Source organism: Aplidium turbinatum, chromosome 3, assembly GCF_918807975.1.
Source record: "Aplidium turbinatum chromosome 3, kaAplTurb1.1, whole genome shotgun sequence".
NCBI classification, from domain to species: domain Eukaryota; kingdom Metazoa; phylum Chordata; class Ascidiacea; order Aplousobranchia; family Polyclinidae; genus Aplidium; species Aplidium turbinatum.
The window spans coordinates 24,922,262-24,949,578 of NC_137474.1; the positions used below are offsets into that span (position 1 = coordinate 24,922,262).

The window sequence follows — 27,317 nt, forward strand, 5'->3', positions numbered from 1 at the left end:
TATGTAGAGACCGTTGATCTAACGTCAATTAGGCCTATGTTATATATACTATAATGTAACATAGGTCTAATTGACGTGAGATGAACGGTCTTCATATTTAAAACACTCAGGTTACATTTATGCTTATCGACGTGGAGCATCTGCAAGAAATTTATCAACCAATTGTTTGTAATCCACGATCACTTCTCTGTGCAAAGCCATCATTGCAATTCCAGTCAACCTCTCAGCACCACAACTGTTTCGAAGATACGTCTTTACTCTTTTTAAATCAGAAAAGCTTCTCTCCACTGAAGCAGTGGTGCAAGGTATAGTGAGAAAAATCTTCAAAAATGCACGAACGTTTGGGTAGGATTCTTGCTTCGCATGAGGAAGGGCTTCGTCAATTGATGCTGGTAAATCAAGGAAGTTGGTATCTTTCCACTTGACAGCCCACATGAATATCTCTTGAGACACAACGTCTACTGAATATGACAAGTCGATGTTGTACATGTCAATGATATCATCAAAGTGACTCTTCGCGTCACTAGGACAAGTAATATTACAGTTCGCGATATTTACGGGAATAAGATTGGACATTTTAGCTACTTTCCTGAAATGTGAATTAAAATGGTCGGAAAGTTGAGAGATTCCAGATTCCAGAAAAGGCCGGAATACATTGTCATAAAAATATCCTTCAACATCTCCGTCTCTAGGTTTGAACGGAAGTTTGTACTAGATCGCACAATAAAGTTTTCATCTGCGATTTTACAAGCTTGTCGGTAAACGTCTCTAAATGTTTTTTTTTCGTTGTCTGCAAGTACGCACTCAAACATGCGCTTGATGTCTTGTATCAACTCACAGACCGAGAGAAGGTCATTGGTTATCTTCTGTAGTATTTCTGAAAGCGTTATCAGAGCTCCAGACACAAATTTTATAATCACAGCAGATACAACTAAGTCAAAAGATTTCACCCTACAGCTTAGCAGTTCCGCTTTGTCAGAAGTGTTGGTGTCATGGTCATCTTCTAATGAATGCAAACATTGTACAATTGCCGGAATCAGTTCTATAAAGCGCACCACAGCATCATGTCTTTCAACCCATCTCACTGTGCAAAGGGCAACCAGAGTGGTCTTGTTGTAATTCGGAAAAATTACTTCAATGGTCCTGCGTAGTGCTGTTCGGAATTAGTGACGTCGCTCGTTTCATCTGCTAATATTGAGAAAATCCCGGCTTTCTTGATGTCCTCTACAACTTGTTCTCGAATTTGATTTGAAATTATGTCAATAAATTCGTTTTGTATTTTCCAGCTGAGATAAATCGCATTTCTGGGAGCCTGTTGTATGTATGTGATAATCTTGGAATCTCCTCTTGCCACCAATAGATTGAGAATGGCTTTAAAATTGCCCTCATTTTCTTTTGCTGGCGAATCCAGTGAAAGCGGTCCACTATCACGGTGACCGCAAAAGGCAATATTTTGCCTGCCCAACAGGTGTATGACAGTGGCAAATCCTACCAAATAATCTTTTTTTGACTTTAGAAGTCGCTGACTGGCAGTACTCAAGTTATCGACCACTGTACCAGTACTTAGAGTTACAAGAAAACTTTCTGATTTAATTGCAGCCGTCAAGTGATAACCTTTGCTTGCGTGCTCACGTAGAAGTCTCCTCCCAACTGCACAGTGTTGTGCTCCAGAAAGTGCTACTTCTACGTGTAGACGGAGATCCGACCCTCCAACAGATCTTGGTGCAAATAGCACACAGAACTTACAAAAACTCCCCTGCTTCACGGCACTGTATACCAACCAATTAAACTCTCTCAACCAATCACGTTGGAACGATGAAAATTTATCTTTTTCGTTAACTTTTCTTGAATGCCTAGGGAAATCATACTGAAGCGGTGGTACCCACGGCTTCTGAAGCAGTTCTGCTTTCAAACAATGTGATATGGTAAACCTTGTTGCAATATAATTACCAATGTCGAGTCTGTCGTATGCTGCCAGCAGCTGATTTGCTACAGCGGGAGAAATATCTGAAGCTTGTAACCGTGACGTGCTTGGAGAACTATCCGCAGGAACGGTTTCAGGCAGGTTTTCTTCTGTTGAATCACCAGCTAAGTTGGACTTTCGAAAAGATGATGTTATTTTTCTTATTTTTTCGAGCGGAGGAGGCATTATGACTAAAAATTTTTTTTCTCTGCAACATGAAAGGGTGAAAAAGATAAAATACCGTTTTGTTATGTACCTGATAGCACTCGTGCGGCGGTTCAATAAACCACCTTCGATTGAAGCACAGAGTGAGTTACCGATAGAAAAACAATTCAAACCCTGGGGTTTTTTTTCGCTGAGACTTTTCGGTCATTTGTCCGAAATGACTGGGAAAAATTCGGTCATTTTAACTGATGAAAATATTTCCTTTCAAGTAGCTGATTAAATACGCACTTAAATATATTAACGCACTTTGAACTTGGAGATGAAGGCAATATAAAAATCAAAAACTGAATTACAGTCCGAAGCAAGGAAGAAAATTAATTATGATGTCATAAAAACATAATGGCTGACTTTCCAGGGTAATAAAACTTGAAGTGCAGGAAACCGGCTCAGCTTTGAAAAAAAAACAATTTAGTTAGGCCGATAAATTACACAAACAAACATTAAAAGATTATAACAAATAGACCAGTGCTCTTCAACCTTTTTGTCAACGCGGAACCTCTCATGTACTTTCGCGTTCGTCACGGAACCCCACTAAAAAAATTTACAAATTACGAATTGCTTGGTCAGAAAATTAAATATTTCGTTATTACACTGTTACACTTCAAAAAATAATTAGACATTTCAAAACATGGACAGTTATTACAAAAGTTATAAAGTCAGACATTTAATGACTCTGTTGTTGTTGCTTATCTTTTATAATCTTCTTAAATCGTGGTTCAACGTTGCTTAATGCAATTCTCATACACATATTGACACCCTTCAAGCAACTTCTGTTTTTGTTCTTAATTGTTGTTAAAGCAGAAAATGCTGTTTCACACAAATAGGTATTTGGAAATTGACACAATAGTTACAGCAGCAAATAAAATAAAATTGACACAATAGTTACAGCAGCAAAGTCTGTTACAGCAAATCAAACATTCGGGCTGAGGAGCTACATTCAAAAGTTAGTCATCCGGCAAAAAGAACCCGTATCTTAAATATGCGTCGTCCCATTTTCTAACCTTGACTAATGAATTACATTTGGTCCGCTTCGGCGGAGGTGTCTCTGTTACAACTAAACTACAAGGCTCATTTCCGCCCACACCTTCGCTGTTGCTATTCTTTGGCTTCATATAAGAAAATATGCTATTTTGTTTCATCTGGCTTGACTAAACAATAAAAATTTGGTTAAAAACTGTTTTTACTTTATTCTCACAAAGGATCAACAGCAGCTCAAGTCTCTACTCAGTCTGCTTGTACTTCTGTGATCTGTACATTGGCTACATCCTATGACTGTGATGCAACAATAACGTTATTGTTAATAGAATAACAATGAACAGCCAGTGACGCAACAATTATAGCAATGTTTTATTCGGTTGGTGACTGCAGTCAACCCCTCGTTTAACAAACTGGCCTACTTGAAGTGTGAATGCGGTGCAGTGATGTAAAAAATCGGAATGACGCATCAAAATGCTGAAGCAAGAAATCAATTTCCCTAAATAAAACGAGGAACCCTTAAAACTCACGGAACCCCACTGCATGTTCCCCTGTTGAAGAGCACTGAAATAGACGAAACATACAGTAAACATTAGAAATAATATTAGAGATTGTAAACATTAGAATTTTCTTCTTGAATTTGTATCGATCGTTTTAAAATGAATGATTTCGTCTGGGTAGGCTACAGATAAGGCAATCAAAGCTAGGCTAGAATAGCTAATCCTTTGTCTTGATTGGGATTACGAGAATGAGGGTGGAGAAACTAAAAGGATTTATTTTCCTTTCTTTGAATTTGGTTTCTAAAATTTGGTAAATTGGCTAACTTAGGATGCAACCTTATTAACCCTCAAAACGAAACTGCAGCTGGCTTTAGGCTAGTCTGATTTGTAATCTTCGTATGGTCGCAACTTCACACATTCTTAAACCAATAATATTGGTATCAAAAAGACGGCATTTAAATTTTCTTTACAATCTTCTCAAACTTGACGTGTATCCAAGCCCTTAGTTTGTGTGGACTACTTTTTAAAATGTGGGCCTGGAGAGCAAACAATTTGCTGCCTACTTTCGAAAGCACGGGAAAGTTTTTTTTGAGAGTGAGTAGCAAGCGCAGACAGAGCGAAAAAGGTCGTTTCGCACGTCACAGACTTGGATCATTGCGCTGTCAATTTACATTAGGCTAATATTCTAACTGTGATATATCCGCATCCTCAAATAATTGTTAGTTTTCTCTCTCGTTGCCGACCTCCTTTGATTTTTTCTAGATGCGCCGCTGCCGGTAGTAATATTTTTTTTTTCGAAACAAAATGTAGATAATTGTAGTTGGTGGATTTATTGAGCAGAAAGTGTTTACGCACTATCACCTCATGCAGGCCGTTTATTAATTTGTGATTGAATTTTGGACGAAATTTCCAAACCCGAGTTTCTTGTTTTTTTGGGAGTTTTGAATAAACTCTATTTTGGCCCGATATTGAACTTGTTTTTATTTAAAATATACAAAGACAACAGAAAACACGCTTTAATTAAATGTTTATTGCTAAAACACATATTTTTGAAACATAATACCACACAAATCAAAGCATTGTGACTTTTATATTTCAGTTTGTATCTCAGTTTTGTGACAAATAGTCCTATAGATGAATAAGTTCCTTCGGGGTCCACTGACATGACTTCATTGTTAAGTCAGCAAGATCAATTCTTTTATCTTTGTTGTGTTTTTAGCTCATTCAATCAGAGTCATACTGGAATTCTGTTTTATTATAAAATTGCACAACCAAGATATAGTGTGAAACCTGCAAAGTAAGCCCAAAACGAGAAGTGCCAATTAACAAAAGCAGGCGGATGAATATTAAGCAAAAGAGAAGACCTGAGGGAAACGAAAACAAAGTACATCGTTTCAATGCAAATAAACTAAAATACATAACACTTCCCCAATAAAATTTATGACCACCCATAACGAAGAGGTGGTTGGCGTCTTCTCTTTGATCGCCTTAATGTTTGTTCTTGATGCGATGACGATGATGGATCGTCGGACGCTATCGGCGTCGATGAGTCCTCGGTCGCTATCGGCGTCGATGAATCCTCGGTCGCATTCGGCGTCGATGAATCCTCGGTCGCTGTCGGCGTTGATAAATCCTCGGTCGCAATCGGCGTCGATGGAACCGGAAACTCGTCAGCTGTCGATGACGACGTGAAAGTAGTCTCCCCTGGGTCCCCGTCTTCTGGCGAGATGTAACGCGGACGTAGCTGGTTGATATGGCGTCTCCATATTGGACCTCGAGGGTCCACTCGAACCTGCAAACTACGACTCCCGTGTCGCTTCACCACGACGGCAGGAACCCACCGAGGGCTTCGGCTTTGCCTGGAACCAAAGTATAAAGCATAACAAGGATCACCAACATCGAAGTTAATTGTTTTCCGGTTTTGTTTCCGAGGCGAAGGACTCGTCGCTGGTTTCGTGATCTGAGCTGAGGAAGGAAGTAAAATATCTAATTTAGTACGTAGTTGTCGGTGGTTTAATAACTCACTGGGAGAGTAACCACTGGCATTAGGCGTACGCCGAAACTGCATTAAGAATTGAGTGGTCGCACTTTTAGGCGGTAACGACGATTTTCTCAACGCCTGTTTGAAGGTGCGCACCAAACGCTCGGCATTCGTAGCTGGATGGTATGGTGCTCCAGTGATGTGGACTATACCCCTAGCTTTACAATAATTCTTGAAGTCTTCTGAGGAAAACGTAGTCGCATTGTCTGAGACAATGGAGTGGGGGTATCCAAAATGGGCAAAATCCTGCTCTAAAAGATCAATAGTAGCAGACGTCGATACGGAAGAAGTTGGGTGAATAGAAGGATACTTACTATAAGCATCGGTAACAATAAGCCAATTGGAACCTAAAAAATTAATAGCGTGATCGACATGAATTCGACTCCAAGGCTTCTCTGGAGCTATCCATGGGTGGATAGGAGCCTTGCTTGGTGCAGCTTGATGCTCACCACATGTAGTACATGTTCGGCAGAGGTCGACAATGTCCGCATCGATATTGGGCCAGTAGACTGCTGTCCTGGCCAGCTGTTTCATTCGCTGCATGCTGAAATGACCTTCGTGTAAAAGAGAAAGAATATCATTGCGGAGTTTAAAAGGAATAACTACTCTAGAACCATATAATAAACAACCATAACATGTTGTTAGAGAATCAGCAACTCTTCTAAACTGTTCGATTGGATCGTTAGAATTTGATTTCGCAGGCCATCCTTCTTGTGTAAAGCGAATGATTTTAGACAAGACTGGATCCTTGGAAGTTTCCTTGCGCAAAGTAGAAGAATCGGAATGACTAACCTGCGAATCCAACGTATCAATTGCGCAGACAATATCAACATCATCTGCACTTTCCTCCCCATCAAAAATTGTGTCATCGTTGGATGGAAGACGGCTCAAGGCATCAGCATTTTGGTGATGCGTTGTTTTGCGATACTCTATAGTATAACTAAATTGACTCAAAAACAACGCCCAGCGTGCTAACCGGTTAGCCGCCAGCGAAGGGGTAGGTTTATCTAGACCAAAAAGTGAAAGTAAAGGCTTATGATCTGTTACCAAAATAAAATTCCTACCGTAGAGGTATTGGTAAAATTTCTTCAAAGCGAAGATGATGGATAAAGCCTCCTTTTGGATTTGGCTGTAGTTTCTTTGAGACTTTGTCAAGATTTTCGACACATTGGCTATTGGCCTCTCGCTTCCGTCCGGGGAGCGGTGAAACAGTGTGGCGCCAATGCCCACGCTTGAAGCGTCGCATGCAATTCCTAAAGGAAGCAACGGGTTAAAGTGTACGAGAACATCGTCTGCGGAAAGAAACGTTTTTAATTTTGCAAAAGCGCATTTTTCTTTGTGTTCCCATTTCCAAGGAACACCACTCTTGGTTAAATGATATAACGGTTGCGCTACCGTAGAAAATTCTGGGGGCATAAACTTAGAATAAAATTGAACCGACCCCAGAAAAGAACGTAAGGTACCAGCATTGGAAGGAGCGGGCATGTTCAGTACAGCATCGACTTTAGGGCCCTTTGAAATCCCCTGTTTAGAAAGAACATGACCTAAGTACTCGACATTTGCCTGGGCAAATCTACATTTTTCCTTCCTACATCTAAGACCTTTCGAAGATAAACGATCGAGTAGTCGTTTAAGGTTCTGGAAATGCTCTTCCGCTGTAGCTCCACTTATCAAAATGTCATCCAGGTAGACTGCTACACCTGGAAGGTCACTAGTTAAATCATCCATTATCTTTTGGAAATGGCCTGGGGCAGAAGAGATGCCAAATGGCATAACATTTTGCAGTAAAACCCCTCTATGGGTACTTAATGCCAATATTTTTCGACTCTTTGGACCTAACCTAATCTGGTTATAAGCATCTGCCAGGTCAATCTTAGTGAATCCGTGGCCACCCCCTAGTTTACGCATTAGATCCTCTGGAAGAGGCAAAGGGTGCCTGTGAGTTTTAAGTTGTGGATTAACCGTCGAAGAATAGTCACCACAAACCCTTAATTTTGATTTCTTACCTTCGGTAGAAGCCTTGCGAACTGGTACTACAGGAGTTCCCCAGTCGCAAAATTGTACAGGTGTCCAGATACCTTTTTTTATGCCGGCGTCATAGGCAAGAGCTAAGTCTTCTTGAATGGCGAAAGGCACTGGTCTGGGCTTTGAAAACACTGGTTTACAATCAGAGTTAAACTCAATCTCTAATTCGTAATCCTGAAGACAACCTAACTCAGGTTTAAATAAGTCTTCGTATTGGTCACATAACTCGGAACATGATTTTTGCAAGTTAAAATCTATGTCGTTGTGACGATGAATAGCATGTAAAGATGAAGAAAAGAACTTATCTACCGAAATATCTAGTGCTTGAATAGCATCACGCCCTAATAAGTTAAGGTTAGGGATTTCACATACCATAAATTGAACTGTGGTTGTCTTTCCCGATTCGTTGCAGCTCGCTTCGGCAGTGAAAGATCCAATAATAGGCATCGAGTGCTTACTTGCCGACTGAAAACGTAGCTGCGGAGTCTGCAAGATAGGGTTGCCTAGCTGCGACCAAATTTCAGAAGAGATGAAATTTCCCCCTGTAGCTGTATCAAGTTCCATTAAGACGGGAAAAGACTTAATAAAAATTCGAACCTCGAGTTTAGGAACTTTACACGATGAATTATGAACAGTATTTACCTCCTGTATGCAGTTGACCTTAGAAGAATGAACTTGTGCGGCTTTTTTACGACATGCGGATTGTACATGCCCTGTAAGTTTACAGAAATGACAGACCGCATTTTTAAATCTGCAGTTGTTAGCCAGGTGATTAGAGTTACCACATCGATAGCACTTACTTTGCTTGTTCGCATTAGCACTGGCCACTGTAGCTTTCTTGAAAGAATATCGTCTATCGGTGCCTTTAACTTTATGTACCACCGACGGTTCAGTGCCAAACACCGTCTCCTTAGCCACTTTTGCAGCGTCTTCAGTTTCTATGGCTATTTCAAGAGCACGTGAAAAAGTAAGATCATCAGGTTTAATTTTAAAGAGAGCTTTAAGAACTGCTTCGTTTCCTACCGAGCACATAAAACAAGTACGCAAAGCTTCATCTAAAGGATTAGTAATAGAAGAAAAGTCGCACGTGGCAGCGGCTTGCCTTATTCGTGCACCCAATTCTGGAACAGTCTCACCTGGTTTCCGCTTCAAGTTGCTCCAGAAGCAAAATCGTTCACGAATAACGAAGCGCTTAGGGTCGAACTGTGCCTTCATGTAATTCGAAATTTCCTCCATTGTAAGTTCATTGATTGGCTTTGCTGTAGACTCTTGTGCGGCCAGATTGAGGATCATCTTGTAGATGCTGGCTGACTGGTTAGTGAGGAAAACTTGAGCCTTCTTATCTTTAGGAACGGACTGTGCTTTTGCAAATGTGCAAAAACGTGACCAATAATCAGTCCAAAGTTCTAAAGTTGAATCAAACTCACAAAATTTAGGAATGGCTTGAGATAATCGGTTTTGGTTTTCTGATTCGCATGGAATTTTGAGGGCTGAAATTAACTCCTTCAGTTGTTCTTCATGATGACGTTCTTGCTGTTGCATTTGATGTCGTGCCTGCTCTTCTTGTTGCTGCATTTGTTGTCGCATATGTTCTAGCTGAGACTGCATTAATTCCACCACCTTGTCCATATTGTAAATAATTTAAAAAAACTAAAACTTGTAGAAAGTAAAACTCGTAGGGACTAAGACTGAACACTTCTGCGTACCACTGTAAGTTTCTCGTTCAGACGTTCAGCATCCCATCCTCGTCGCCAAATAACTCTGTTGTGTTTTTAGCTCATTCAATCAGAGTCATACTGGAATTCTGTTTTATTATAAAATTGCACAACCAAGATATAGTGTGAAACCTGCAAAGTAAGCCCAAAACGAGAAGTGTCAATTAACAAAAGCAGGCGGATGAATATTAAGCAAAAGAGAAGACCTGAGGGAAACGAAAACAAAGTACATCGTTTCAATGCAAATAAACTAAAATACATAACAATCTTGTTTTGGTCTTTTGTTTGTAGCTGAAAACACACATTGCTTTTTCACTATTTTTAGCTGAGGAGGAATGGCCTCGCAGTCGTGATTTTCACTTTTCAGAAATGAAGCAAATTCTTCAGATAGAATTTTGTCCTCGGACTCTTTAATGTCCAACACTTTGTCGGTCTTTTTCCATATGACTGTCAGGGCTCTGTGGATAATTTTTTTCCCAAAAGGATTTAGCTGTGGATGTAATTTTAGGCTTCCGAGCTTTGTGTCTGAATTGGTCTTCGTACTAATCCAGGTAGCTGGGAGAGTCAGAATATTTAAATTAGTTCCACATTTCCCCTTTCTTGCACTTGTTTTTCAAATCTCTCTTGCAGATTCCTACTGATTTTTTTTCCCAAGTCCCTCAGCTTATTTAGGGTGAACGTGACCACTGAACAGCCTAGGGTGAACAGCCAGACGAAGGTTAATATTCTTATTCAAAGATATTTGATTGTCATTTCAACAACACTAAGAGGTTTAATAAGCTTTTTGATCATTTCACATTTGTCTTCGAAAAACTTAAACCTTCTCCCAAGCCTAATCATCGCCACCATTATTTCTTTGCGTAGCTCGTAGAAACGGCTAAACACCAAAACAATTAAGGAAGAAAACCTTGTTTTTTCCGTTGGAGGCAATATTCTGTGGTTGTAAATGGTTTTATTTGTGCATTGCGGATATTTTAAATAGTTTCACTGCCTTGCGGACTTTTGCAACTTGGATTGTCTTAAGATCAGGAACTAATAGGCTATATATAATCCTTATTGCTGCGCGGCCAACTACGCTTTTTCAACACTTTGAGTTTGAATTTGTATCGTAAAATTGGTCCAACATACTTATGCATTGCAGAGGCAGCAGGTGACAATGTTGTATACTGCTACCCAGATTGCAATTTGCAAATCACTCAGCTAATTTACTGTCTGGGTATATAACTAAATGCGATAAATATGTGCAACACAGAAGGTGAATAGTACGAATAGCTAAATCGTTTAAACTTCTTTAGATTAAAGCTTTTCTGTCTGAAAACTTGTAGCAAAAAGTAAAAAAAAACGGGTTTCGGGTTGGGTAAAACCTGATTGGAAGCAGTAGTATTACTGGGTGAGATCAGGGATATCTAAACAATCTCTCTATATAAAAAAAAATCAATCTCTCTATATCTCTCTATAAAAAGAATCTCTCTATATAAAGAAAATCTCTAAACATCCCTGGGTGAGATCAGTCATTACTTCGCAGAGGCGCATTGTGATGATTTGGACCTTCCTATATATGACAATGAAATTGAAACTGCTACTGGATATTCGTGTTTGGATGAGAACGGCAACCACATTATAGATGGAGGATTACTGATAGTTAGCACAGACACCGGGTTGGCAATGGAAAGGTTAGCTTCATCTTCCGTTGGGAAAACGCGATTGCTTCATTCCGAGGTAAGTAACCGATTTAATGGGAACTTGAATGCATTGAATATATAAATATCAACTAATTACCGGTACCACTTAAAGGTTGTACGTTTTTACCAATTTCAACTTTTTCTTTGTATGAATGAGATAATAAATCTTGGATCGAGAATTTACAACTTAAACTTGCTCAAGGCATAAAATGAACGGTCACAACTAAACAAAAGTTTTACTGGCGAGCAAGTGCGAATGAAATATGCAATACCTAACATTCTCTAAGACTCTAAGAGAATCTTAGGTCTCTAATAAATGTTAGGTCTCTAATTAAACAAGCTGATCAACGTTTGATTCAAAAACTCATCATATCACAACCTACAGGTGCTTGAAGCGTTCAGTTTGGGTGAAGTCTTGGAAAATGTTGAAGAAAACGACGAAATTCTAGAGGGATTGGAAAAATGTAAGCCAGCTTCAGAAGGTACCTGAGTAGTTCCGTTTGCAATATCCCCTAGAGCAGCGGTTCTTAAACTGGGGGGCGCGAAAGGTTCACAAGAGGGGCGCGAGCGATGTCAAACTATATGACTAAACGCATGTGACTAAACGTCGCGTAATGAAATTTTGGGGTCGTAATGAAATAGTTTAATTTAGTCTAGTGCTGGTAGGTTGTAGTCTTGCCATGTAGGTTGTAGTCTTGCCATGATGTCAATTGACCGCAACCGTCGGCATGAAATGTCTAACGATAAAATATAACTAATCGTAACAATTGATGCATTGTTACGCTATCATTGCTGTAACGTGCTGACCAAAAGTAACCTTACCGCTCGCAGTATGATTTTAAAGTAGCCTAGCAACTAGTTTCTGAAGGAACCTAGACTAAGTTTAAAGTAGTTACTGTACAAGATTAATTGAGTATGGATCAGAGATTAGGTTCCGTAGATTCATGCACAGTGGTAACAATGTTTAATAACAATGTTTAACAATGTGGTAACAAAAGTGAGAAAAACTAACTGGAAAAGGTGATCAGGTACTATGATTTTAGACTTGTAAAAAAAACTATTGATTTATTTTCTAAATGTGGTAACAATGTTTAACAATGTTAATTAATTTGTAATAAAAGTTTATCTACGGAAAACCTGAAAGTCTCCAAATTAAAAAGGGATATTAACGTGGATGTCCCCATAATGGGTCGCATAGAAATATATTTTTCAAAATGGGGTCGCAGAACAAAAAAGTTTGAGAAGCCCTGGTATAAGGTAACGGTATCATCGAAGTAGCCTATAATTAACTTTTCGATTTTGTTAATTTTAGCATTAATTTAAATATTAAATTTTAGTAAGTACTCGAAATATATTGACATAAAAATGAGTGGAAAAAAGAGAAAATATGATGAACAGTATCTGAAGTATGGCTTTATAGATGCCACAGCGAATGGTGAAGTCGTACCACAATGTGTGATGTGTTTTGAAAATTTGAGCAACGATGCATTGCGACCATGTCGTTTGAAGCGGCATCTTGAGACAAAACACCCTGGTCATAAAGATAAACCTTTGGCTTTTTTTCAAAGCAAGAAAGACTCATTTAAAAAAATGAAAACTGTGAGTAGCGAGTGCTTTCGCAAATCGTCATCTGCGGAACTAGTAGAAGCCTCTTTCGAAATCGCTCACATGATTGCTCAACAGAAGAAACCGCACAACATTGGTGAAACATTGGTAAAGCCATGCATGTTGAAAGCTTCAAATCTTGTACTGGGAGAGACGAACAGCAAAAAGCTTGCAAAGATTTCGCTTTCTGATTCTACCATAAAAACACGCATTGATGAGCTTTCAAAGGATATTAAGTGTCAGGTTCTCGAAAAAATACAAGCATCTTCTTCTTTTGCCATTCAATGTGATGAGACAACTGATGTTTCCCAATTGTCTCAGTTGTTGGTTATGTTCGCTTTGTTGGTTCTTCTTCAATTGAAGAGGAAATGCTGTTTTGCAGACCTCTCGAAACGACTACTAAAGCAGAAGACATATTCCAAGTTGTCACCACATTTTTTGACAACAATGGTCTGAAATGGGATAAACTTGTGGGTGTCTGCACTGACGGTGCTCCAGCAATGATTGGATCTAGAAGTGGATTTATTGCCAGGATAAAGCAAAAAAGTCCCAATGCCAGTGGATCTCACTGCGTGATTCACCGTGAGGCTCTGGCTTCCAGGACTCTACCAGCTGCAAGTCTTTAGCGGTTAGTTCTCTATTGGGCATTTTTTTGAAAATCCAACGATAATCCTTCTGTAATCCAACATCGTTTCTTTTGCATTCCGACAAAGAAAAACAAATTGAAATAAAATTTAGCGAAAAATGTTTGAACTATTAAATTTACTGTTTGCTCACATAAAATGGACAACGACGTCTTCTGTTTATTTAGAGGATGTTGTAATATCGCTTCTTTTATAGTTGAAATCATCGAAGCTTTAGATGAGTGGGGTTTAGACCTAACCATTGAGATCTTAAAACTAAAAAACGAACTAAATTTATTTTTGAACTATCAATGTTTGCTCAGATAAAATTGACGTGTATCATGCGTCGCCGTCTGCATGCAAACTTAGAATATATTAGAATCCTCAACTATTACAAAATTCTAAATCCAACGACGCCTTCTGTTTATTTGCAGTAGAGAATTTTGTATTTTATTCCACAATAGTTGATCTCGAAGCTTTAGATGAGTAGAGTTTAGACCTAACCACTGAGATCATAAATCATATTTATGACACCGGTTACATCCCTAGTGATATGGTACGTTCCATATTCATAACTTTACCAAAGAAAACCGGAGCAACAGAATGGTCACTCCACAGAACAATTAGCCTTGTGAATTACGTAACAAACAGCTTACTCCGAATCATGTTGATGAGATTGAGACCAAAACTACAATCGGAAATTTCAACAGCACAGTTTTTATTTGTTCCAGACAAAGGGACCACAAAAAGGAATTTTTACATTAAAAATGATAACAGAGAAATGTATGTCCGGTTCTTCTGTTTATTTAGAGAATTTTGTATTTTAATTCGACAATATGGTATCTTTTGCATTCTTGCATTTATCCAGTGTTTACCTTTGAGTGCCTTCCCAGACGGCAAAATCCGTCATTTTTACATTCATTCAACGTCTGCAGACGTTGAATCAATGTAAAAATGACGAGTTTTGATGTCTGGGTTCGTTCAAAATATGTGTTTTACATGAAAATAACAGTTTTCATGATTAACAATAGGGGTTAATCAGATGAAGTCTCAGCCAAAATGTGTCAACGAAAAAAAGACAGTTGCCAAATAGCGTTTGCCATAAAAGATGAAGCTAAAACCTAAGTGGCAGTTTAGAGTAAACCTGGGTTTCGGCGTTACATGACCTGAAATTCCTTTAGTTAGTTCCTTCGTTAGACTCTCAGTTGATGTTACTTGATCATGGCAGAGGAATCGATTAGCACGCAGCGCAAAGGTGAGGTTTTTCTACATGATGGCTACATGTTTCAACTAGCTCAATATAGTCCAGACGGGCTTAAGAAATACTGGCGTTGTTCCCGACGTGATGAGAAATGCAAGGCTCGCATCTACACTTGTGCGGCAACAAATCAGGTAATAATGTGTGTTATGATGACTGTATTTTGATCATTTGAGAAAATGTGCCAAGAAATGTCAAGTACTTGAATTGTAATAATCGCAACCATTGTTCACCTGCATTGACGTTGGACCTGGGAATGCACCACGGACTGGCCTACCCTAATAATTACAACTGCTTTGATAGTGACGTTATGCTATTACTTATTACTAGGGCCATTTTTTTTACCTAAAAATTTGAAAAATATGACTTTATTTTTTGAAATATATGATAATATATGACTTTGTTTTAAAGCATCAAATTTATGCTAATCTCTAATTAATAACTCGTATGTAAGTTTTTACATGTATTTTGAACAATAACACACTCGAACAACTAACAAAACACTTCTGTTTCGCTTGAAAATCACTACAAAAATTCAAATGTCTAATGCATCCACTGGCGCCGACTTACGGGGTGGCCAGCCACGCCACCCCATAACCTCTATGGCAGCCACCCCGCTTAGGTTACATTACTTACTGCAAATAAATGTAATTTGAACGGACGTTTAAATCTTTTTTTGATCATTGGTTTTCGCTTCAAGTCAACGTAAAGCAAGAGGTGAACCAATAGGCCTACAAGTATTGCGAAGAAAATGATTGTTTTTGTCACAAGCATGATACTCGCGTAACATCAAGCAAGCTACGTGAAGATTACGCAACACATGGCTACGAGTTTTTTCCTTGTTGTTGTTGCGATCGTTTTATTTGTTGCTTTTCATAAGTCATTGTTACATTTGTTAGGTTTACAATGGGATTTATTAATCAATAAAATACGATCTTTCCATTGCCTCTCCCAAAAATCTTTTTTGAAAAATTTTAAACTGCTCAATATCGCTATAAATTATGACAGCTATAAAATACTCGGAAATAAAATTATCCCGATGATTGATAGCTCCACCCCCTAAATCAGTGGTTCCCAACCTTTTTTGGTGACGGGGCCGAATTTCAAACTTTAGAGTACGTATGGAGCGGCATGAAAACACTCAAGTAATTAACGTGTGCTTTAGCGGATAGCCTATGTGTGCTTTAAGCGTGCTTTGTGCTAATTGGTATTGGTTGCAAATTATTGGGCTTGTCTTTGTGTTGATTTGCCCGTTTTGGGCTTGTTTCTTAGATTCACTTTCTTGTTTTCAAAAAAACAACCTGACATCACTGTGTAAGATGTAAAATGAAAATTTCACTGACAATGCAACCTCTACGACACAACGACAATACAGTTTGTAAACAATTTTGACTTCGCAAACAATTTTGACAAGTCATAAAATAATCGCCCTAGTTATTATAAATAGATTTTTTTATATTTTTTTGTGGGATTTTCAGGGGTCAACGAGAGCCGCAAGAAGGGTAGCTTGGAGCCGCATGCGAGTCTAAGAGCCGCGGTTGGGAATCACTGCCCTAAATGAATATCTATTTTCAAATTTCATTAAAAAAATGCAATTTTCAAATGCTTGGTAAAAACCAAACAAAAACATGCAGTTTGAAAGTTTATAGGTTGCCATATTGTGCTATCTGCCACCCCGTGCAAAAATAAAAGTCGGCGCCTATGTGTAGGCCTACCTACCAAACCAGCTACTTAGTAGTAAGAGCCAAAGCTCTGTACTCGAAAAGTACCCTTGACTCTTGAGGTCTCAGCACTGGTTGACTTAGTCGCCGTTAATAAGCTGAACTATCGTAAGTCCAAATTTTTCAAAATTGCGTTTTTGATTGATTTGATATCTTTATAAACTACAGTTTATTTTGTTAAAGCATCGTAAGTCCATCTGCTTTAGTTTTGATGATACAGAACGATGAATTATCGTAAATTGGAGTTACGATAGTTTTGCAAAAAAATAAAATAATAAAATGGGACATACGATACTCTGCTCTGAAAGTAATTTTACACGTTTCACGTTAACACTCCCTTTTCTTTTAGTTAATTTTTCTTTCAATCGTTTTTTGCATGTTGATATTTAAGACTTACTTATATTTCTATTTCGCATAACAATTTTGCTGTTTTAGTGTAACTACATTTCGACAATTTTTTATGGTTAAACTATCATATGTCCATACTCATTTTTCTAACGTTCAATTTTTGCAAAAAAGAATTATCTTTTTTTTCAACAACAAAGCTCCATGAAAAACAATGTATAGTGTTCATGTTTTTCCGTTAGAGAACTTTTAGAAAGATCAAACAATGTACAGCAAACACAGCGTGAACTTTAAAATTCAATTTCTCAAAACTGCATTTTTGGAGACGATGGTTCAGCTTATTAGCGACGTAGTGGCCTACTGCAAGTGTTTATAATGTTCAGAGACTGGATTGTGTGTTGCAAAATAATGTGTCAAGATGATGTCACAATGCAAATTAACATCAAACAGCAAGCGCTATTACTAGGCTACAGAAAGTAATAAAAATGTTGCTTCCAATGCTAAGTGAGACTCAGCGTGAGAACTTTCATTGCCTCCCTTCCACAAATTATCAAAGTTCATTGTCTACATGAGCTGTTTGACCTACATTTACAAAGTTACTTCGGCTCAATCTTTGTATTTTGAAGTAAAAATGAAGTCATATTTTATGATCTAAAACAGAAAATATAACTTTTTATGACTTTTTAACTTCTTAAATAGACACCCTAGAAACGTCGTTGTCTCACTGTTATCGGTTTGACAACTTTCTGCATTACCAAAAAAATATGACTTTAATGACTTTTACTGGCCCTACTTATTTCACAGGTAGTGAACACTGGCAAGAATCAGCATTTTTAGAAATGAAGACGATGCTCGATCAAGCTCAAACTTTCAGGAATGTCGTTTTATGATTGTTAGCAAGAAAGAAAGTTTGTAGCAATGAAATCGGAGAAAAAGTCCGTTTCGACCCACCCTACTTGTTATGTACCGTATTGATTGTATTGACTTGTTAAACTAGGGATTGGAATTTTGTAATAGTTGAGGATTCGAATATATTCTAAGTTTGCATACAGACGGTGACGCAGGATAAATGTCAAGTTTATGTGAGCAACATTTTAATTTAACAGTCCAAAAATAAATTCAACTTGCTTTTTATGTTTCGCTAAATTTCAATTCAATTTATTTTTCTTTGTCGGAATGCAAAAGAAACGATTGATGATGATTATGTGTCTCATCTGATACAGACGTTGGCGATCATGGTCTTCCAAACTTTTCTGTCATTTGCCATTCGTATTAAATCGTTCGTTTTGACTGTTGTGTTTGTGGCCCATTGATTCAAGCTGTTTAAATAAGTTAATCTTTGTCGACCTCTGCTTCTTTTTCCCTGTATCATCCCCAATAGAGCTAATTTTTCCAAATCTCCATGTCTGTGAATATGACCTACAAATTGCATCTGGCGCCTTCTAACTGTTCTTATTATCATATCGTTACTTATTGTCCAGCATTCACATCCGTAGGTTAGAATTGATTCTACATATGCTTTCAAAAGTTTAATTTTGGTCTTTGTTGTCATGTTGCGATTCCTGAAGACTGTGCTCATTTTACTGAAAGTATCCTTTGCTATAGCGATTCTCTTTTTAATTTCAGTGTCACTTTGCCATCGCAAGTTATAGTGTACCCAAGATATTTCAATTTATCAACTTGTTTCACACCATTGAGTGCAACACACCATTGAGTGTATGGTTGCAATTTAGATAAGTTTTCTTTTTTGATACGGTCATACATTCTGTTTTTGAATTTAACTCTAAACCCATTGGTGTACTGTTATTGACAGCACAATTTAATAAGTCCTGTAGATCGTTTGCAGATTCTGCTATCAGGACTATATCATCATTCATCAGCGTATCTCAAGCTTGTTACATTTTGTACCCCAACCTTTACTCCATTCATATGTTCGATGTCTCTCAAAATCATCTCACTGTAAGCGTAAATAAGATCTGGAGATCGGACAAATTTCCGATTGTAGTTTTAGTCTCAATCTCATCATCATGATTTGGAGTAAGCTGTTTGTTACGTAATTCACAAGGCTAATTGTTCTGTGGAGTGAGCATTCTGTTGCTCCGATTTTCTTTGGTAAAGTTATGAATATGGAACGAACCATATCACTAGGGATGTGACCGGTGTCCACTGGCGCCGACTTACGGGGTTACGGGGTGGCCACGCCACCCCATAACCGCTGTGGCGGGGTGGCAGCCACCCCGCTGAGGTTACATTACTTACTGCAAATAAATGTAATTTAAACGGACGTTTAAATCTTTTTTTGATCATTTGTTTTCGCTTCAAGTCAACGTAAAGCAAGAGGTGAACCAATACAGTATTGCAAAGAAAATGATTGTTTTTGTCACAAGCATGATACTCGCGTAACATCAAGCAAGCTACGTGAAGATTACGCAACACGTGGCTACGAGTTTTTTCCTTGTTGTTGTTGCGATCGTTTTATTTGATACTTGTCATAAGTCATTGTTACAATTGTTAGGTTTACAATGGGATTTATTAATCAATAAAATACGATCTTTCCATTGCCTCCCTCAAAAATCTTTTTTGAAAAATTTTAAACTGCTCATAATATCGCTATAAATTATGCCAGCTATAAAATACTTAGAAATAAAATTATCCCGATGATTTATAGCTCCACCTCCTAAATGAATATCTATTTTCAAATTTTATTAAAAAAATGCAATTTTCGAAATTTTTGAGTTTTATTTATAAAGTGCACCTAGTAAAGTAGCAGTTTTAACGTTCTGCAAATTTACACGTTTACATGATTCTATTTGAGGAAAGCTACACCCCCTGCCAATTCCCAATAATGAAAGCAACCTTTTTCAATTAGTCAAGATTTTGCATTTTGAATTATTTTCCGATTTCAATTGGAGTGTACTGTCATCTACTTCTTGCTTTAATTTCTACTTTGTTATCTACTTCATGCAGTAATAATGTAATATTGCGTGTCAATGCGTGACAAATTGTGAGGCGGGAATTTATTGGTCTTACATAGGAGTTGCTTGTTACATCATAGAAAAAATTACGAAAAGTTGTCCTGTAAAAGTTTGAGGAGGGAATTTATTGGTCTGACATAAGTTAGGAGTTGCTTGTTACATCATAGAAAAAATTACAAAAAGTCGTCCAGTAAAAGTTTTCCCCGACATTCCAGTTTTATTCAGCTTAAAGATGCCACCGAAAAAGCGTTCAACTGTCGCAACTGTTTGATCTATTTGCAAGCAATGAAACAAGATCATTAATGCTTCCACACGTGGTCTGCATTGTGAAAATATACTTATCGTTGCCTTCCACCACCTGCGAGGCGGAGCGATCGTTTAGTAGTGCACTCAGGCGCATAAAAACCTACTTGTGATCTACCATGACGCAACAGCGATAGAACCACATCCTAATTTTAAATGTTTATCAAGCTGAAGCTTCACGGTTACAATTTGACCAGTTGATTAACAGTTGGATTGACAGAGCTGCCGTTCGCAAAAATACTTTTGCCAAATGTTAAGTGTCAGAGCGACAACGTAACAATAAAATTCACGACATACTTCCTGTGCTTTGTTGTAAAGTTGCTTTGTAATTAATCGAGCTACAAATCAGGTGTGAAAAGACAATTGCATCTACGAAACACGCTTAGTAAAAAACAAAAACATGCAGTTTGAAAGTTTTTAGGTTGCCATATTGTGCTATCCGCCACCCCGTGCAAAAATAAAAGTCGGCGCCTATGCCAGTGTCATAAATATGATTTATGATCTCAGTGGTTAGGTCTAAACCCCACTCATCTAAAGCTTCGAGATCAAAATACAAAATTCTCTACTGTAAATAAACAGAAAGCGTCGTTGGATTTAGAATTTTGTAATAGTTGAGGATTCTAATATATTCTAAGTTTGCATGCAGACGGCGACGCATGATACATGTCAATTTCATCTGAGCAAACAGTAATAGTTCAAAAAGAAATTTAATTCCCTTTTTAGTTTTAAGATCTCAATGGTTAGGTCAAAACCCCACTCATCTAAAGCTTCGATGATTTCAACTATAAAAGAAATTTAATAATTCAAACATTTTTCGCTAAATTTGTCGGAATGCAAAAGAAACAATGTTGGATTTTGTTGTATTACAGAAGGATTATCGTTGGATTTTCAAAAAAATGCCGAATAGGGAACTAACCGCTAAAGACTGTAGCCCAATAGGGAACTAGCCGAATCGGATCAGCCAAATCAGACTAGCCGAATCGGGCTGTAGCCGAAAAGGATAATAGCCGAATCGGACTAGCCGAATCGAATCACCCCAATCGGACTAGCCGAAACGGGCCATTCCGACAGTAATCATACGAGCCGTCAACTTCGTCAAAACCAGTGCCATCAATACGAGACTGTTTACCAAGCTGTGCAAGGATATGGATTTGAACCATGAGACTCTTCTCTTCCATACATCTGTTTGTTGGTTATCAAAAGGTAATATGTTAGCCCGCGTGTAAAGCCGTGTATGAAATGAGAGATGAACTGATAATGGTATTTTTGGAAGCTCATGGGAAGCAAGATCTCCTTCTGCCATTTTCATCAGAGAAGTTTCAGCTGGAGTTGGCATACCTCGTGGACATTTTCGAGGCCCTCAATAATTTAAATCTGCTCTTGCAGGGCAGAAATACTAACCGGATGAATAGTTATGATTCCATTCGAGCATTTGTGGCAAAGCTGGGGTTGTGGCACCGCCGAGTACAAATAGGAAATGCAGCTTCATTTCCCAACCTAGATACTGCACTTGACAAAAAGCAACTTGAACTGGAAGGTGAGCTTAAGGCTGAAGTGGAGGCTCACCTTCAGCTTTTGAAACAAGAATTCGAACACTATTTCCCAGACTTGGGTGACACCGACCTTCCAGAATGGAAGATGACAAGAAATCCCTTTCGTGTTAACGAGGACATTCTTCCCGACGGTTTGCAAGAGGAATTCTTGGAAATAAAGTGTAACTCCACTGCAAAAGACGATTATGAAGCAATGCCACTAACTGATTTTTGGGTTAAATATTTGCACATATACAAGGGAGTGGGTAGCGTGGCGATACGCTCACTTCTTCCGTTTTCCTCCACTTATCTGTGCGAAAGTGGCTTTTTTACACTTTTGAACATAAAAACAAAACATCGAAACAAACTTATTGATTGTGAAGCCGATCTGAGGTGTGCATTATCAGCTACAAAGCCTCGAATTAAACTTTTGGTTTCCGAAAAACAATTACATCCCTCACATTGATGAAAGCTAAATATAAATTCCTGTTGTCATTACTCATTACACTTTAATGTTTGCTAATTTTGTAGTTTGGTGGGGCGCAAGTTTGGATGGCACGTCAAAGGGGGGCGCGGCTCAAAAAGTTTAAGAACCCCTGCCCTAGGGTGTACCATTTTGCAAAAAGTTTTTAGAAATTAGTGCGGCTATGTATTATGGGTTTCCATCTTTGTTAAAAAGTATTTTGGTGGAGTTTCAGAATTTTTCCGTCAAAACTTCTGTTCTGCCGCCATTTTTAAAAAAATGGCGGCTAGACAAAAAATCATGAAAATCTACAGCCCTAAACTGGCGTAATGTGATCATATAGTATGTCGATTACGGGGTTTTTGGGGTCGCAGAACACAAATTTGGAGTCAAAAACGCTCTACAGCAACAATTTTGCCAAGAGAATTTTGACACATAAATTTGACCACACTGTTTAGGACTCCAAATTACACGGAAAGAGCATCTTATTGTCATTTTGACCTTGAAATGCATGTATGCATAAACTTTTCTAGTCGGTGTGATCATATCAATCGGTATGAGGAAAAAAATTGACATGTACTTTCTCGTGTACCGTACTTCAGATCCGATGAAAACCTACTAACTAGTCTACAGTAGCCTGTATTTAGTTACTAACCTACCTACTTACTAACTAATGGACGGCAACAGAGTACCCCACGGCAGACCAAAAGGTTCGATAAACCGAAGTAAAGTCTCTCAACTGGGTAAAAGCCTTACTTAGTAGCTAGTGAATAAAGTGATCCTACGCAAGTTACAAGATTCAGATCAGTTATGCCACTGAATGAGACGGCTAGTGAAGCACACCGGTCATTGGCACAAAGACTAAAGAAAGGACTTCCTCACTGGAAACACTAGCAAAGACTAGGTGTTTCTAAGCTTCCTAACAGCTCTAAAGTTCTGGCTAGGCTGTTGTTCCTCAGAGGCGAAATTCACAGAACAATCAACCAATCCATCGTGTAGCAAGGGAGGAAATTCGCCAGGTATGGAAACATCATTTTCACGTTGGTTTGGTATTTGATATGAAAAACGAGAAACAATCTGGAACAGAGAAGGAATCGTGTAAGGTTATTGTTAAAAATGCGGATATATAGGGTGTCTTAAAAAAATGTACACAAAAGTAATTTGAAAAAAGAGTTCCAAAACCATTTTTTTCTGGGAAATAGCATTTTTTTCTCATTTCAGAAAGCCTAAAGTTTGTGTTGCGATAGATTAAAGGTTAGGAAAATGTCGCAGTTAACCCTTATTCAAAGAACAAAAATCACTGAGATTTGGCATCAAACGAAATCAGTGGTCCAGGTCCAACAAAGGGATTGTGGATTTTTTAACACAGCAGCTGCACCAAATCGAAGAACAATTAGCAGAACAGTTGCTAACTTTTACACCGTGGGGACTGTGTGTAATTTGAACAAAGGACACAGTGGTAGAAGAAGAAGTGCTCGTTCAGTGGAACATGTGGATGCTGTAAGGCACTCTTGGAACTCTATCAAACGCCTTTTCCATGTCCACGTACAAGCATGTACATGTACTGCATGTACACGTACAAGCAAGCACATGTACAAGTTCTTTCCCTTGTCCCGATATTCCTCTTGCAACCGTTTCAAAATAAAAATAGCATCTGTCGTTCCCTTCCCAGGCATAAATCCACCTTGCATCTCGTCCAGCTTTACCACAGATCTTATTCTATTCTCCAACATCCTTTCCACTACCTTCATTGCATGCTCCAACAGTTTTATTCCCCTATATGACCCACAATCGAATGCATCACCCTTTCCCTTGAAGATGGGTATCACCACGCTCGTCTTCCATTCATTTGGCATTCCTTTTCCATCTAACACACGTTGGCTGATTTTCTGCATTGCTTTCAGTCCTGTCTCTCCACTTGCACGTATCATTTTCACAGTGACTTCAGATAGTCCAGGAGCCTTCCCCGATTTCATTTTCTTCATTGCTTGCGTCACCTCCTCTCGAGTTGCTTTCTTTAATGGACCATTGGACCTGCTACCACGTCGGCGTCCACATTTTGATCCCAATCGTTTTCCTCGTTCATTATCACCTCCATATGTTCTTTCCAAATTCTTCCACGATCTTTCTCACTGAAACCAAGTTTTCCATCCCTTCCTTTAATACATCGTCCACCATCCACATCTTTCTTATCCCGCTTCAGAACCTTCATAAACTTATATACTTTGTTGGGACTGTTTTTTAATTTGGTCAATTCCTGCTCAGCTTCTTGCTTCATAACTTTTGCAACTATTCTCTTTGCCCGATTTTTCAATTGCTTGTACTTGAGCTTAGTTTCTTCTGATCTATTTCTGCACCAATCCTTGTATGCGACTTTTTTCTACCTAATTACTTCTCTCACATCTTCATTCCACCACCACGTATTTCCTCGATCCATCCTGCCTTTTGTTTTCCCACAAACTTCATCGCAAGCTTGCAAAACTCCATTCTTGAAGGATCCCCATAGATCAGTCACATCGTTGTGAACAAGACTTTCAACTCTCTTTTTAAACCTTTCTTTTGTGTCGGCATCTTCTAACTTCCAAACTTTTCTTTTGATCACCCTTTTTTTATTTACAGTTTTCTTCAGACCTTTCTTGTCCAAGTCGACATTCGACAACCACCAATCTATGCTGAAGTTCGCATGGTATCGCTTTTACATTTTTAATCAGTTTTCTGTTTTTCCTGCATACCAACGCAAAGTCGATTTCAGTTTCATTGCCACCTGCACTGAAAGTTACTTTTCTTCCTTCCTCTTTCTTAAACCAGGTATTAGCAACACACAGGTCCTTTTCGTCACAAAACTCAAGTAGTCGCCTTCCATCGCGATTCCTTTCTCCCATACCAAACCCTCCATGGACACCTTCAAACCCATCAATTTGTTTGCCAAAGTGCCAATTGAAGTCCCCAAGACCCAATACAATTTTCTGATCACTTCTTGTGCTCCATTCATGGGCTATTTTGTCATAAAATCTTTCTACTTTTGCATCAGATCTTCCACTTTGTGGTGCATAAGCACAGATTACTCTTATCACTACTTGCTCGACCACCATCACTTTCGCCATTATTCTGTCACTCTGTCTACGAACCTCAACAACATTTTCACACAGCTCTTCTTTCACCAAAATCCCGACTCCTCTGATCCCAATATCACTGCCCGACCACAACAGCTTGTATCTCCTTCCTTTGACACCCAAAAACCTGGCTCCTTTGTTCCTCCATCGGACTTCCTGTAAACAGCAAACATCTACCTTCCTCATTCTCAGTTCTTCACTCACCTCAGTACCTCTACAACGCAAGCTTCCTACATTTAGACTTCCCAGTCGTACCCCTGAATTTTTAACAGTGATTAACTCAATTTGTTTGTAAGTGAATCGTGTTTTATTTCAAAAGTTTGACTATATTTCAGGATTATTTATTCTGGGATGAGGTATTCTTGGTCAGGTTGTGTCCATCTCAGTAAAATTTCACCATAAATTTCAAGTGGTAAAATTTCACTTTGCAAAATTGTTGTCGTAGAGCGTTTTTAACTTCAGATTTGTGTTATGTCCCCCAAAATCCCCGTAATCGACATATTATATGATCACATTACGCCAGTGTAGGGCTGTAGATTTTCATGATATATTATCTGGCCGCCATTTTTGAAAATGGCGGCAGAACCACAGTTTTGGCGAAAAAACTCTGAAACTCCACCAAAATACTTTTTATCATAGGTGGAAACCCATAATACATAGCTGCACTAATTTCTAAAAACTTTTTGCAAAATGGAACACCCTAATATCCCCGTTTTATAACTCCTCTTTTATCATTGCTTGCTTTTGATAAAATTCTGTAGCTGATGCTGATGTAAAGTCTAACTGTAGCTGATGTAAAGTGACCTACGTTACAGAAAAACCCATCAGTTTTTCACTCAAGTTGTATGTTTCATGTAGTTTACTTGCAATGAAGTAGGCTAACACTCACAGCTAACTAATAACTATATTGGTGCAGCGTTGACTTGTATCTTTCTCACCAATAGTGTGACAAGAATTGTCAGCGTCAGCCTTGTGCTGAAGATAGGTCCTTTTAAACGTTGTCTTAAATGGTTAAGAAATATGTTGTTTAGACCGACAATGCAGTGAAGAGCTGATGGACGAGTTGGTTTGTCTGAGCAAGAAGCAATCAGGATTTAACGAAGCTAAACCAGGTGATCCTGCGTGGTGGAGTGAGTCGTTTTTTGTGGTCGTTTTTTTTTTTGAAAAAAACAAGCAAATTAAAAAAACTACATTTTTTTGCACCAACAATTTGTCTAAAATTTATATACATGTTGGAACAAAATTTGTGCTTTTGCTTTTCTGATATTTGTTTTTACATAATCAAAACACTGATAAGACACCAAAATAAAACCTTGCACTAAACGTTGTACTAAAATCTTTATTTGATTTCACCAATGATCCAAAAGGGTGCGTAGTGTGATAAAATAATCAAAAAAAGTATATCGTATCGCACTAAATGGGCAAATTCAGGTTTATTAAATTTAAATTGAAACAACATGAATTTGTCTATTTAGTGTGGTCCTGCCTACTTTTGTTTATTGATAAGCCAACCTGTATCATATAGTTTCGGGAGAGAATTTGCTTTCTTGTACCAAAGACAGGCAAGGCGCAACAATACAACAGGGTTGGGCATTATATTTTACATATTTATAAATAGTTATAACAGTCAAACGTTTTCGGCTTAACTTACGCCGCATAAGGAATCTAAAAATATTTATATAAATGCAATAAATTTCAACTTCCTGAAGGTAACAAGCTAACTGACTATGAGCATCAAGAAATACTCAGCGATTAAAAGCAACAGAGTGGAACGCAGACAGACCGACGGAAAACAAATTACATTAGGAATAAAGCAATTACGTAACTACAAAAGAATTTTACCGCGGAACCATGATACATCTAGTTATATGAATGTTAAGGAGAATGGATGCGCCGCTTACAAATAATTGTTTGTTTAAATTTTTGTTTTAGTGTTTGATTAACCACGCTTCCTGAATTTTTGTGTCAAATTGTGATTTGCCTTTGCGTAAAATTTTAAATGCATCAGTAGAGAATTTTTGATTTGTGCAAAAAGAACATTCCATGATATGGCCTTTGATGGCACTTTTCTTTAAGTCCCTAAAGTTCAGATGCTCCCATACTTTCGTGGTCAAATGTTTGGTGGACATAGCAATGTAATGCTCAACCCTGTTGTATTGTTTTGCCTAACCTGTATCAGCCGACTGGACTAGATTCACCAACTAGCCTTTAAAGAACATCGTAATACTCCACTTATTACTCATCATAATAGGT

The 27,317-nt window shown here is 38.3% G+C and overlaps 2 protein-coding genes across 2 annotated transcripts in view; one reads left to right on the plus strand and one right to left on the minus strand.

Moving 5' to 3' along the window:
- Positions 1–27,317, plus strand: part of LOC145767190 (dynein axonemal assembly factor 8-like) — a 164,841-nt gene that overhangs the window by 11,282 nt on the left and 126,242 nt on the right. The window contains exons 5-7 of the mRNA XM_082578967.1: positions 10,970–11,163; positions 11,512–11,608; positions 26,096–26,176. Of these exons, the coding sequence (XP_082435093.1) occupies positions 10,970–11,163; positions 11,512–11,608; positions 26,096–26,176 (372 nt within the window). The remainder of the gene's footprint in view (positions 1–10,969; positions 11,164–11,511; positions 11,609–26,095; positions 26,177–27,317) is intronic.
- On the minus strand, positions 582–2,149 carry LOC145765965 (uncharacterized). Its single transcript, XM_082577620.1, has 2 exons — positions 1,134–2,149; positions 582–1,068 (listed from the first exon to the last, which is right to left on the minus strand). The coding sequence occupies exons 1-2, from the start codon at positions 2,147–2,149 to the stop codon at positions 582–584; spliced, it is 1,503 nt and encodes a 500-aa protein (XP_082433746.1).

Bases quoted from the DNA above. Each gene is read 5' to 3' on its own strand.
- LOC145765965 (XM_082577620.1), bottom strand. From the start codon at position 2,149: ATGCCTCCTCCGCTCGAAAAAATAAGAAAAATAACATCATCTTTTCGA. The intron at 1,069-1,133 runs GTAATTTTTCCG...ATGGGTTGAAAG, and splicing joins CACTACGCAGGACCATTGAA to ACATGATGCTGTGGTGCGCT.